The 12,676-nt window shown below is 39.7% G+C and overlaps 1 protein-coding gene across 1 annotated transcript in view; it reads left to right on the forward strand.

Annotated features, from left to right (window-relative positions):
• Positions 1 to 5,088, forward strand: part of LOC115215061 — a 68,723-nt gene extending 63,635 nt beyond the window's left edge. The window contains exon 17 of the mRNA XM_029784208.2: positions 2,756 to 5,088. Coding sequence (XP_029640068.1) covers positions 2,756 to 3,187 — 432 coding nt within the window. The 3' untranslated portion in view covers positions 3,188 to 5,088. The remainder of the gene's footprint in view (positions 1 to 2,755) is intronic.
• The last annotated feature ends 7,588 nt before the right edge of the window (positions 5,089 to 12,676 follow it).

Consider the following 12,676-nt stretch of genomic DNA (forward strand, 5'->3'; position numbering starts at 1 on the left):
CAAATCTAAATCACTTTATCCACATCTGACATGTTTCTAAATGTGTTTATAATCAATATGTATTTAACAGAATCAAAATAAATTTAAATTTATGATCAAAATATATTTATCAGCAAAATGTATAGTTATCATCAAATTTGATCTATCAACAGAAAGTATTATCATCAAATTGTACTTGTCATCCAAATATATTTATTAATGTATTTGTCATGAAAATAAATTTATCATCAGCATATAGGGTGTTTGGGCTTAATTTTAAAGTTTGCATGAAAGGTAAAAACATAATAATATCCCATCCAAAAATAAAAATATCTTCAAAAATCAAAAAATATCATGAAATATACAGCTGGGAGAGAAAATAGTTTACTCAAAGTAGCCACTTTCAGTTTCCACCATGGCCTGCAGATGGTTCTGGAACCTGCTGTATGGTGTATGCATTCCTCTCTGTATTTCTGGGAAGATCTTTGAACACCTCCTTGATCTTGGCCTTGGTATTGTAGGCAGAGCAGTTGGTGTCTTTCTCAAACTACACCCCACACATATAATAACCCATCGGATTACAATCGGAGGAATTAGGAGACCAGAAACAGAGGCTGGTGAAGTCGTAAAAATTCTCCTACAACCACTTCTGACTCTTTCCAGCTGCCACACATATGGCCTTCCAGCAACAACCCTCTCCAGCCAGGATTTGACCACAGTCTCCAGAAGCTTCACTTAACCATCAAAATTGAGCCTAAGGCCCTGTTCAAAGATGTGCATCAACTTGATGTTACCCTTACAGTTTGAGGGAACTTGATTTTCATGATGTCCATGTCACATCTTAACAACCTTTACAATGTTCACAGTAGTTATGATGCTGGCATTTTCATACCCAGCGAGAACCATCATGATACAGATAACTCTTTTCTATTATTCAAATGGCTTCCAGTCCTCCATATCAGCTAACTTTTTCTCAACTACATCTTTAATCTTTATATTCTCCAACATGATTAACTGTTCAACAATACATTGAGCTGTTCCTGAAAAAAAGAAAAAAAGGGGACAAAATTTAATCAAATTTAGCCCAAACATCCTGTATTTGGTGAATCACCTTTGCATCCTTTAACAATGCATTTTGCGTGATCAAAATATATTCTAAGTCAATCAGATTTACAGTACAGTATGGTAAGAAGGTCATGTGTTACATCCATTGTTTGGCTACAGTGACTCATGAAAATTTGGGTGGATAATCCCTTATTGTAAAGAAATTATTCAGTAGTAGAGAAGGAGTTATACCCATGTTTCAATGTACACACATACACACACATAATTATGTTGTATGGTATTATAGCATGAATAAATATGGTTATCGTTTAACTGCATGTCAGATCTGATGCAACAAACCTATGCACAAAACATTCCATTTGTAATCTTCCCCTCCGTTTCTTTCAAACATCTTGGATTACACTATTCAATATGTCATTCTCTGTTTTTTAAAACTATTGGATGTGATATGAGAGAGGTTTGACTGTTTACTCTAGGAAGTTGAACTTAATGATCTAATTTATGACAGTAGTCATGACTAGTTAGGTATACCCATTGAGAGATCATCTATGCAGTCACTTAACCTACTAGAAATAACAGCCAGATTTCTCAAATCACATTTCATTTGCTTCAAAAATGGATGCATTATGGCTGAATCCTTTGGAATGGCCACAGCTGAAATGCATTTGATTATCATTCTGCTTGATCTCAAGAAGGAGTCTAGGCTAAACAGCAAAACTAATAATAAATTTAACAGAAAATTATCCAAATATATATTTTCCTATCAATCCTATTTAAAATAATTTAGAATAAGTTTCTTCCCAATTTAATTCAAAATTTCAGTTCTGATATTTTATCACCCTTCAATATATATATATATATATATCACACACACACACAGATATGTATAGGCATTAAAACAAAGACTGGAATACCATTTTAATCCTGTGTTATAATATGGGAAATATTCTGTTGTGTCTGGGGAGAGTCATTTTCTTTTTGTGCCTTATAATGTAACACACTCACTGGTAAAATTTCCACTTATTTCTTATTTTTATTTTCCTAAAATCTTCGTTGCGTCTTGCAACCTTTTCAATAGTCTTGACTCTGTCTGTTATTTACACTGCGTTCCTTTTTGTTTGTTTGTGCGCAATGTATGTGGGTTAGTGTGTGTGTACCTATGTATACATGCATGTATGTATGCATGTTTTTGTATATATATATGTATGTATATGCATATGTATATATGCATGTATGTGTGTGCATCTGTATGTATGTATCCTGCATATTCATGTGCTTGCATGTCCGTGTTAGTGTATTTTCTATGTATGTGTGTATGTGAGCGTGTGTTTGTATATGTATGCACCTCTGTCTCCTTGTGTGTGCATGTCTGTCTGTGTGTGTTTTGCAACTATGTGCCATGTTTGTATGTATGGGTGTACATCTCCTTATGTGTGGACCCATGTCTCTATATGTGTCCATGTGTGGAGTAAAGTGTGTGTGTATATATGGTCATGTGTTTCAGTCTCCATTTGTGTATGTGTGTATGTGTGCTTGTCTGTTCTTATAACCTATGTACCTATCCGTCTGTATGTTGATCTGTTTATTTCATATCCATATGCTTACATACAAAAGCATAGAAAGAGTAAGAGAGAGTGTAGGAGTTGGGGGAGGGGATCTTTTGTTTCATTTTTCTATTTTTTAATTACTTTTTTATTATTTTTCTTCGCAGAGTCCAACAGGAAACTTTGACTTCAGTTCGAAGACATACAAAACACTACCAAGCAATCAATCATTCCCAGATATAGTCACCCATGACAATACTCAGACTTTCCATGGCTCCACAACACATGGACATTATTCAGAATTTCTCGACTATGAGCAGTTTGAGGCATCCCCAGGAGTGAGAGTAGCACGACCATTTTCTTTCTTTACTCCTCCTCCCAAGCACTTTCCCACTGAAATTCAACGCAGCCATAGCACTCGTGAAAAAACGAAGGATAAACATCGGAAATTTCGGCTAAAACCACTTTTCCATAAGCCAAGGGGTCGAGTTGTGGTGGGCAAGGAGAAAAAGTTTACTGTCACCTCTGTACCGGAAAGTCCCAAACATTCATCACATAAGGGGGAAGAAAGTTACCAAATGATCCCAGAGGAAGTGTAAGTAGCATTGCTGAAGCAAGTGATGGCTGTAGTGTGTGTATGCATCGATACTTGTGTGTGAATTAGTGGGAAGACTGCATAAGGTTAGTCAGTAATATTGATTTTAAATTTTGGCACCAGGCCAGCAACTGCAGGGAAGGAAGTAAGTCAATTACATCAACCCCAGTGTTCAACTGGTACTTACTTTATAGACCCTGAAATGACGAAAGACAAAGTCAGCCTCTGCAAAATTTGTACTCGGAACATAAAGACAGAAGAAACGCCTCTAAACATTTCACCCAGTGTGCTAATGATTCCGTCTTAATGTTAGTCAGTAACATTAACACTGCTCTTATCTGCAGTCCTTGGTCAAGCGGGGAATAAATATTTGTGAAGGTATGTGTATGTGTATGAATTGTTGAACAGGATATGTATAGTGAGTGATATACAGTCAGAAGAATGTGTAAATATGGATGTATGTGTGTGACATTAACTAGTGTATTTCTAGTAGCCAGAATGTACAGTGTGCACATGGCTATATATGTGGAAACAGTGTATATTTGTGTGCATGTGTGTAGGGGGGTTATCTGTTCAAACAGTGTATGTTTGTGCATCTGTGTGCTTGTGATTGTGTATTTAAAAATGCATATATTTTATGTATATAGGTGAAAATCATGATGATATTGGTATGCATGTGTAGTTATCTTTCCATAAAATAGGAATATGTGTAGATATATATATATATATGTATGTATGTATTTTAGACACATGTTTCCTTCATGTGGTTATGTTTGAAACTGGAGACATAACGTATGTATATAGCAATAAACAACCCCCATCGCCCACAAAAAATAACCGAGTATGCATGGTAGGTTTGAAACCCAGACATCCCACTTTGCATCATTTGCTCCTTATTCATATCGGGGATTTTCTTCTTGAGCAATGGCCCAGACAGATATCAATGATCCACTGGACTGACATGCCCCCTGAGAAAGGACACGGGGACTGAGCCCTCACTAATGACCCAACAACCCATTAAAAGTCACAGGACATTTTCATTTTCACACACACACACACATATAGTTCAAGAATTTTTTTTATAAGTTTAAAAACAGTGTATATTATCTGAAGAAAGGACTCACAAATATAGTCATATTATTAATATTGTTATTAATATTATTAATTATTTTAATGACTGTGACTCAGAAGTTTTGCTAATAGTTGGCAGCTGTCCTAATGAGGACTGCTAATCGTCAGGCATGCAATTCATGCACAGACTTATACATTCACACACATGCACATATAAATACACACATTCAAAAACCTATGGAACTTTATTGACTCAAACAAAGGAGACTTGTCTAGGAATGATCGATTGCTTGGTAAATGACTTGAATTCATGAAGAAGAATTTCTCAAAGACAATATATTTCTCATGGCAAACATACATACTCATACATGGTTGTGTGGTTAAGAAGCTTCCTTTTCAACCACATGTATTTGGTTTCAGTCCCACTGTATGGCACCTTGGGTAAATGTCTTCTACTATAGCCCCAGGCCAACCAATGGGCTTCAATACTAATAAGGCATTGGTCAATCCAGTGCAGACAGTAGGTGACACTTGTGCAATGTGCTGCACAGTAGGAGCAAATTCATCACCAGGTAATTGTAAAGTAAACTTCATAACCAGACTGCAATGCCTGCATATATAATACATTTGTGAATCAATTCAACGTTGGACTGCTCAGTTGTAATGACTGGTACAAGTTAACATAAATACCCTTATACCCCATCACCTACTCATATTCATATTCATAGTTTTCAGTTCATCATAATAAACTAACAACGAAATGTTGCTCGTAAATTGCACTTCTCACATTTCAAGGATGTGGGAATGCTAATAAAATAATATTCCAAAATAAAACGAATTTTTGTTTTTATTCTTAAAAACCCTTTATTTCTGTACTTATAGCTCTATTCTTTATTGATATTGATGTTTAATGCCAGGGTCAGCTTTGATCTAGCAGGCCATACATATATATATATCACTTGATCACTTGACCAACCAGACCATCAGACCATTTAGCCTTCGAATGACGCCACCCCGCTGGCTAAGTGAGCAGGCCAACAGAAGAAAGAGTGGTGAAAGAGTACAGCAGGGATCACCACCCACTGCCGGAGCCTCGTGGAGCTTTTAAGTGTTTTCGCTCAATAAACACACACAACGCCCGGTCTGGGAATCGAAACCGCGATCCTGCGACCGCGAGTGCGCTGCCCTAACCACTAGGCCACTGCGCCTCCACACATATATATATATATACACACACATATATATATATATATATATTGATAAAACGGTAAGATAACAAAAGAAAGAAAGAGACCTCAATATTATGTAAATAGAAGAAATTTATCTGTACAATAATATGTTACATTACTCGATAGTCAAGATAAAATTCTGAGTTTTAGATGCCGAAGTGGAAATCCACAACACCATCTCTTCGGTTATCTGGCTATTTGAAAACGCTATGAAAAAATACCGTTATATAAAGGGAAATTACTGTGTTATAACTGCTTGCCTGCGTACTTATACATCGCTCGCATTTTTCGTCATAAAAATTATATAAATATACATAAAAAATATATAAAAATATATAAAATCTTCTTGGGATATAACATAGAAAGCATGTTCTATCTGTTTTCTTTAGGGGATCAAAAACGTAACAGAAATTTAGTCACACGTGGGCATGATCCGAAAAGTTCTGTCCTTGTATTTAGACATGTAGTAGGGTCTAAGCTGCTTTTCCAGATAAGCCATCTCTCCATGTCGCATAGACCGCACCTTCCGCTGCCGTTGGTATAGGGCTTACATCTGGCCAAAATCTTCCATTGTATGTTATAATCGATACCTTTATCTCTTAAAGACCAAGGTGCAGTCTATGTGACATGGAGAGATGGCTTATCTGGAAAAGCAGCTTAGACCCTACTACATGTCTAAACACAAGGACAGAACTTTTCGGATCATGCCCACGTGTGACTAAATTTCTGTTACGTTTTTGGTCCCTAAAGAAAACAGATAGAACATGCTTTCTATGTTATGTCCCAAGAAGATTTTATATATTTTTATATAATTTTTATGACGAAAAATGCGAGCGATGTATAAGTACGCAGGCAAGCAGAGTTATAACACAGTAATTTCCCTTTATATAACGGTATTTTTTCATAGCGTTTTCAAATAGCCAGATAACCGAAGAGATGGTGTTGTGGATTTCCACTTCGGCATCTGAAACTCAGAGTTTTATCTTGACTATCGAGTAATGTAACATATTATTGTATAGATATATATATATATCCAGGTCTTTAGTCATTGCACCATGAGCATACTGAGGCTCTATTCTCAAGTATACAGCCAGTCATACTGTTTCAAATTTGGGCACAAGGCCAGCAATTATAAGGGGAGATGTTTAGTTAGTTGTATCAACCCCAGCACTTCACTTTATGTCTAACTTTTCTCTCAACACATTTGCACTTTGTTGTATATGCACATCCAACCAAGCATGCTACCTTCATTCCTTTCTCGTGTACATGTCTTCAGCATTCTGGGCCCAGGTCTCACTAACCATGGAGTATAGCTGTTCATTCACAAGCATCATACAATCTACTTTTCCCTTCGGGAGAGAATTCTTTCGATGTCAGCAGAGGTAAAACCTTATTGAACTTCCTCCATCCTATTCTTTTCCTAGAAACAATACATTAGATCATCCTCCATCATTGCTAATTTGGTTACCTAGGCAACAGAAACTATCCACAACCTCAAGCAAACCTCCCTCAGGTGGTTCTATATCCGAAAGATCCTCCTTTTCCCATGCATTTTCCATTTAGTAACCTTCCATAGTGACATTTCCATGCATCTTTCTTCGCTGAGTCACAAGTAAAAGCATACCATTATCCATTCGCACACATTTCTATTCTCTTTGATATACTGCTTTGCAATATTGAATACTTCACACCTTTGATTCTCATGCTGTAGAACATTTGCGAATCTCTTACCTTCTGCTATTCCTTTTGCTTTACAAACTTGTTGCCGACCTTCCCTTCTGGCTACCTGATATAATTCTCTGCCTCCACCATTTCTCCAGTCTTTCCAGGCCTGTCTCTGCTTTTATACACTGTCTACCTCCTTGTTCCACCACCATGTCACCTTCAGCCTAGCTGGGACTTTTCACCAGCCACAAATTTGGTCTGTAGCCTTCAGCAGATTGTCCTACTGGAACTTCCACTTGTACTTTAAGCTATATGTCCTCCACCCCTTTCGTCAGAAGCTTTCATTAGGACATCTCTAAATTTCTTATTTATTTCTTTACTGCGCACAAGGAGGTACACACAGAGGGGACAAACAAGTTAAGTCAATTATATCAACCCCAGTGCGTAACTGGTACTTATTTAATTGGCCCCAAAAGGATGACAGGCAAAGTCGACCTCGGCGGAATTTGAACTCAGAATGTAACGGCAGACGAAATACCGCTAAGCATTTTGCCTAGCGTGCTAACATTTCTGCCAGCTCGTCGCCTTTTTCTAAATTTCTGTCTGTTTGTTGGGCCTTTGAGTTTCCATAATCTTCTTTTCCAGAATAGTTTATTTCACTGTGTCCTTTTAGCTCTAATTCTGAAGTCACTAACTAGCAACTTATGTTGGGTTGTACACTCTTCACCTGGGAAACACTTTGCATTTGCAAGCATCTGTCTATCTTGTTACCTGGCGAGGAGGTAATCAATCTGGCTTACGTGGCCCCCAGAATGATGAGTGATTTGGTGGCTGGCTTGCTGGTTTTCTGAAGTTAGTGTTGCAGGTCATGAGATTTACATCACAAAACTCCAGCAGCCTTGTTCCCTCCTCATTCTGAGGGCCAAAGCCATAACCACCATGCTGTCCATGGAATCCATAGGGATGTTGTCCAAGATGTCCATTGGAGTCACCAGCCACAATAACGAAGTCTCCCTCTCTCATTTGTTGTTGAGATAGTCTGCAAAAGGTCCTCATAGTATTGGTCCTTCTGCTTATCAGCCAGCCCAGACTGAGGAGCATAGACAGAGGTAAATGTAACTGTTAATTTTTCTATGATAAGTCTCAGCTTAATTACCCTATCAATTACCTTATCTACTCACTTTTCTGCTAAGAATATGCCTACACCACCCATTCTATCACTCCTACTTACCCAGAAGAATTTGAACCTCTGTTGCTTACCCATGAAGAATCATATGTCCGAAAAGGAAGTATGCTCTAAAGCATTAGAGCAGTAATATATCTTTTTTAGGAAGTTAATTGTTATGGCCCGTCATAGAGTGACCATTGGTTTCTCACGCATAAGGCACTTAACAATATAGGTAACTTGTCAGACTCAAATGACAGAAGGTGCATAACCACTCTTTCCTGGAAAGTTCTGAGGAAGGAGACATCCTGGAAAGTTCCAAGGAGTGTGGGAGAATTACGTCTAGGAAAGTTCCGGGTAAGAGATTACCTGGAAAAGTCCAGGGAAGGGGACAGAATTACCTGCAAAGTTCTGAAAAACTACTGCCTAGAAAGTTTCGAGGAAGGGGGAAGATACGTCCTGGAAAGTACCTGGGATAAGATTACCGGGAAAGGTCCGAGGGTGGGAATGAGAATACCTGGAAAAGCCCAAGGGGACGAAATTACCTCGAAAGTTCTGAGGAGGAATTACTCCATGGAAATTACTTAGGAGAACACTTCCTGGAAATTTCTGAGGACAGGGGAAGGGGATTTCATGGAGGATGGGGGCAAGATTACCTGGAAAATGTAAAACTGCTGTCACAGAAAAACCATTGTTCAACTGTGGGAAAAGTTCTGTTGCAGTGTTAATTTAACATGCATGCAAGATCCACTACATGTATATATATATATATATATATATATATATATAATATATATATATATATCTCTATATATAAACGGCAGTTTGTCTGTGCGTGTTTCTGTGTGTCTGCTTGCTTGTACCCTCACCCTGAGAACGGCTTTCAACCGATTCTGATGAAACTTGACACACACATAGCCCAATGTCATAATTCAAAACTAACGCAGCGAAAATTTTGAAAAGTTCCCCCAGTTCTGAAAAAAATCGATAAATTCGACAAGGGGTCGAGAATCAGAAACACAAACCGCAAACTGTCTAGGGGACGCAACTCCACCTTTTTTAACTAAAAAAAAAATTTACCATCATTTTTTTCCATTTTTTTGCTATTTTTTGGCTATAACTCTCTAAAAATGCTTTATAGTTATTTCCCTTACAAACCTGAGCAACGCCAGGCGATACTGCTAGTATATATATATATATATATATATAATCAGATGAGGTGTGCAAGAGAGATGACTGCGCTGGTATGGTCATGTGTTGTGAATGAATGAGGACAGCTGCGTGAAAAAGTGTCACACCCTAGAAGTTAAGGGTATCTGTAGAAGAGATAAAAGGCGGCGAGCTGGCAGAAACGTTAGCGCGCCGGACGAAATGCTTAGCGGTATTTCGTCTGCCGCTACGTTGTGAGTTCAAATTCCGCCGAGGTCGACTTTGCCTTTCATCCATTCGGGGTCGATAAATTAAGTACCAGTTACGCACTGGGGTCGATGTAATCGACTTAATACCTATGTCTGTCCTTGTTTGTCCCATCTATGTTTAGCCCCTTGTGGGTAATAATGAAATAGGTATCTGTAGAAGAGATCATCATCATCGTCATCATCGTCGTTTAGCGTCCGTTTTCCATGCTAGTATGGGTTGGACGGTTCTACTGGGGTCTGTGAAGCCAGAAGGCTTCATCAGGCCCAGTCAAATCTGGCAGTGTTTCTACGGCTGGATGCCCTTCCTAACGCCAACCACTCCGTGAGTGTAGTGGGTGCTTTTTACGTGCCACCCGCACAGGTGCCAGACAGAGCTGGCAAACGGCCACGAACGGATGGTGCTTTTTATGTGCCACCGGCACAAGGGCTAGGCGAGGCTGGCAACGGACACGAAACGGGGCGGTGCTGGCAACGGTCGCGAAACGGAAGGTTCTCTTACATGCCACCGGCACTGGTAACACATCTGCAATTTCCATTGATCGATTTCCATTTCTGATCCTCACTTGCCTCAACGGGTCTTCACAAGTAGAGTATCGACATGCCACCGGCACTGGTAACACATCTGCAATTTCCATTGATCGATTTCGATTCTGATCCTCACTTGCCTCAACAGGTCTTCACAAGTAGAGTTTTGTGTCCCAAGAAGGGAAGGTATGCATACGTAGGCTGGCTCCATCCCAAGTAGAAGGCCACGGGTTATGGACTCACTTGTCCTGCCGGGTCTTCTCGCGCACAAGACTCAGGAAAACCTGGGATGAGGTGGTGAAGCACGACCTTTCAACATTGGGCCTTACCAAGGCAATGACTAGTGACTGGGACCTTTGGAGATATGTAGTGCTTCAGAAGGCCCAACAAGCCAAGTGAGACCATAGCTCATGGCCTATGCCAGTGGGTATAACCAGCGCATTTATGAATACCCCCTCATTCATTGGACAATTAACATTGCTTGTGAATACCTATTAAGGCAAGTGAAATCAAAATCAAAATTGCTGATGTGGCCGATGACAGTACCGCCTGATTGGCACTCATGCCAGTGGAACATTAAAAGCACATCCAAACGTGGGGTGTAACCGGCCCACTTATGAGTACCCCTCATTCATTGGACAATGGATTTTACTTGCAAAGACCTATCGAGGCAAGTGTAAACAAATCAAAATCGCTGACATGGCCGATGACAGTACCGCCTGATTGGCACTCATGCCAGTGGAACGTTAAAAGCACATCCAAGCACGATCATTGCCAGGGCCACAGATTTGCTCCCATGCCGGTGACACATGAAAAGTACCATTCGAGCATGACCATTGCCAGCATCGCTTTACTGGCACATGTGCTAGTGGCACGTAAAAACACCTCTTGAGTGTGGTCGTTGCCAGAACTACCTGACTGGCCCTCATGCTGGTGGCAGGTAAAAGCACCCACTACAGTCTCAGAGTGGTTGGCATTAGGAAGGGCATCCAGCTGTAGAAACTTTGCCAGATCAGACTGAACCTGGTGCAGCCTCTGGTTCTCAAGTCCTCAGTCAAACAGTCCAACCCATGCCAGCATGGAAAGCAGACATAAAGCGATGATGATGAGGAGGAGGATTATATATATGTATATATATATATGTATATATATATGTATGTCTATATATATATATATATATATAAATAAATATATATATATATATATACACCATGGGCGTCTTTCAGTTTCCTATTTCTTTACTGTCCACAAGGGGCTACACACAGAGGGGACAAACAAGGACAGACAAATGGATTAAGACAATTATATCGACCTCAGTGCGTAACTGGTACTTATTTAATTGACCTCGAAAGGATGAAAGGCGAAGTCGATCTCGGCGAAATTTGAACTCAGAACATAGCAGCAGAAGAAATACTGCTAAGCATTTTGCCCGGCGTGCTAACGATTCTGCCAGCTCGGCGGATTCTTTCAGTTTCTGTTTATCAAATCCTCCCACAAGGCTTTAGTAAGCCTAAGGCTATAGTAGAAGAAACTTGCCGAAGGTGTCATGCAGTGGAACTGAACCAGGAACCATGTAGTTGGGAAGCAAGTTTCTTACCACATAGCCATGTCTGTGCCTATTCTTACCGCCCAGCTGGTGTTAGAACACCTACAATGCTAGATGTTCTATATATATAACAGCCACATATATTTTCATTACTGGTGACTTCAGCCACCCTGAAATTGAATGGGAAACGTTTCGTTGGTAATAACCATTTGGACCTGCTCTTTACCACCTCTCCTAGAACTGTTATCAGTGTTGTGACAAAGGAACCTCTAAGTGACTCCAATCATGCTATGATCATTGCCATTCTGTCTCTTGTAGACAGAAACAAGAAGCACCACCACCGTCAAGCCACTCGCTTTGACTGGAACTGTTACCGTAAGGAGTTACGACACCTAAACTGGTTTGAATTTTACAATCCAGGGGATATCAATACTGTTTTTCAAAATATCCTCAGTGCAGTCTGGATTGCATGTGAAGCATCACTACTGTACAAACGCTCTAGAAATAAAAACAATGCAATTTGGGAGACTGCAGCAGTTTGACTTGCCAGGAAAGATCGTTGTGATGCTGAACAGAAATACAGACAGCATAGAACAGATGAGAGCAGAAGAAGATGCAACAGATCATCTAACCGACTCAAGCAAGCAACGAAAAAGGCAGTGCTTGAGTTTGAACGATGTATAGCAATTGGCAGATAGCCCTGACAGCAAAGTGTTCTGAAAATATGTGCGTTCAAAACAGAGTTCTCACTCCCTAACTGGCCCTCTTCACGATCCCCACACAGGTCAGATGACTGATGACACCAAGGAATGCACTGAGCTTATTGCTGAATGCTATGCTGGCATTTTTACTGCTGATAACCCCAATGTATCTT

The sequence above is a fragment of the Octopus sinensis genome, linkage group LG8, assembly GCF_006345805.1.
Source record: "Octopus sinensis linkage group LG8, ASM634580v1, whole genome shotgun sequence".
In the NCBI taxonomy this organism is placed as follows: Eukaryota; Metazoa; Mollusca; class Cephalopoda; order Octopoda; family Octopodidae; genus Octopus; species Octopus sinensis.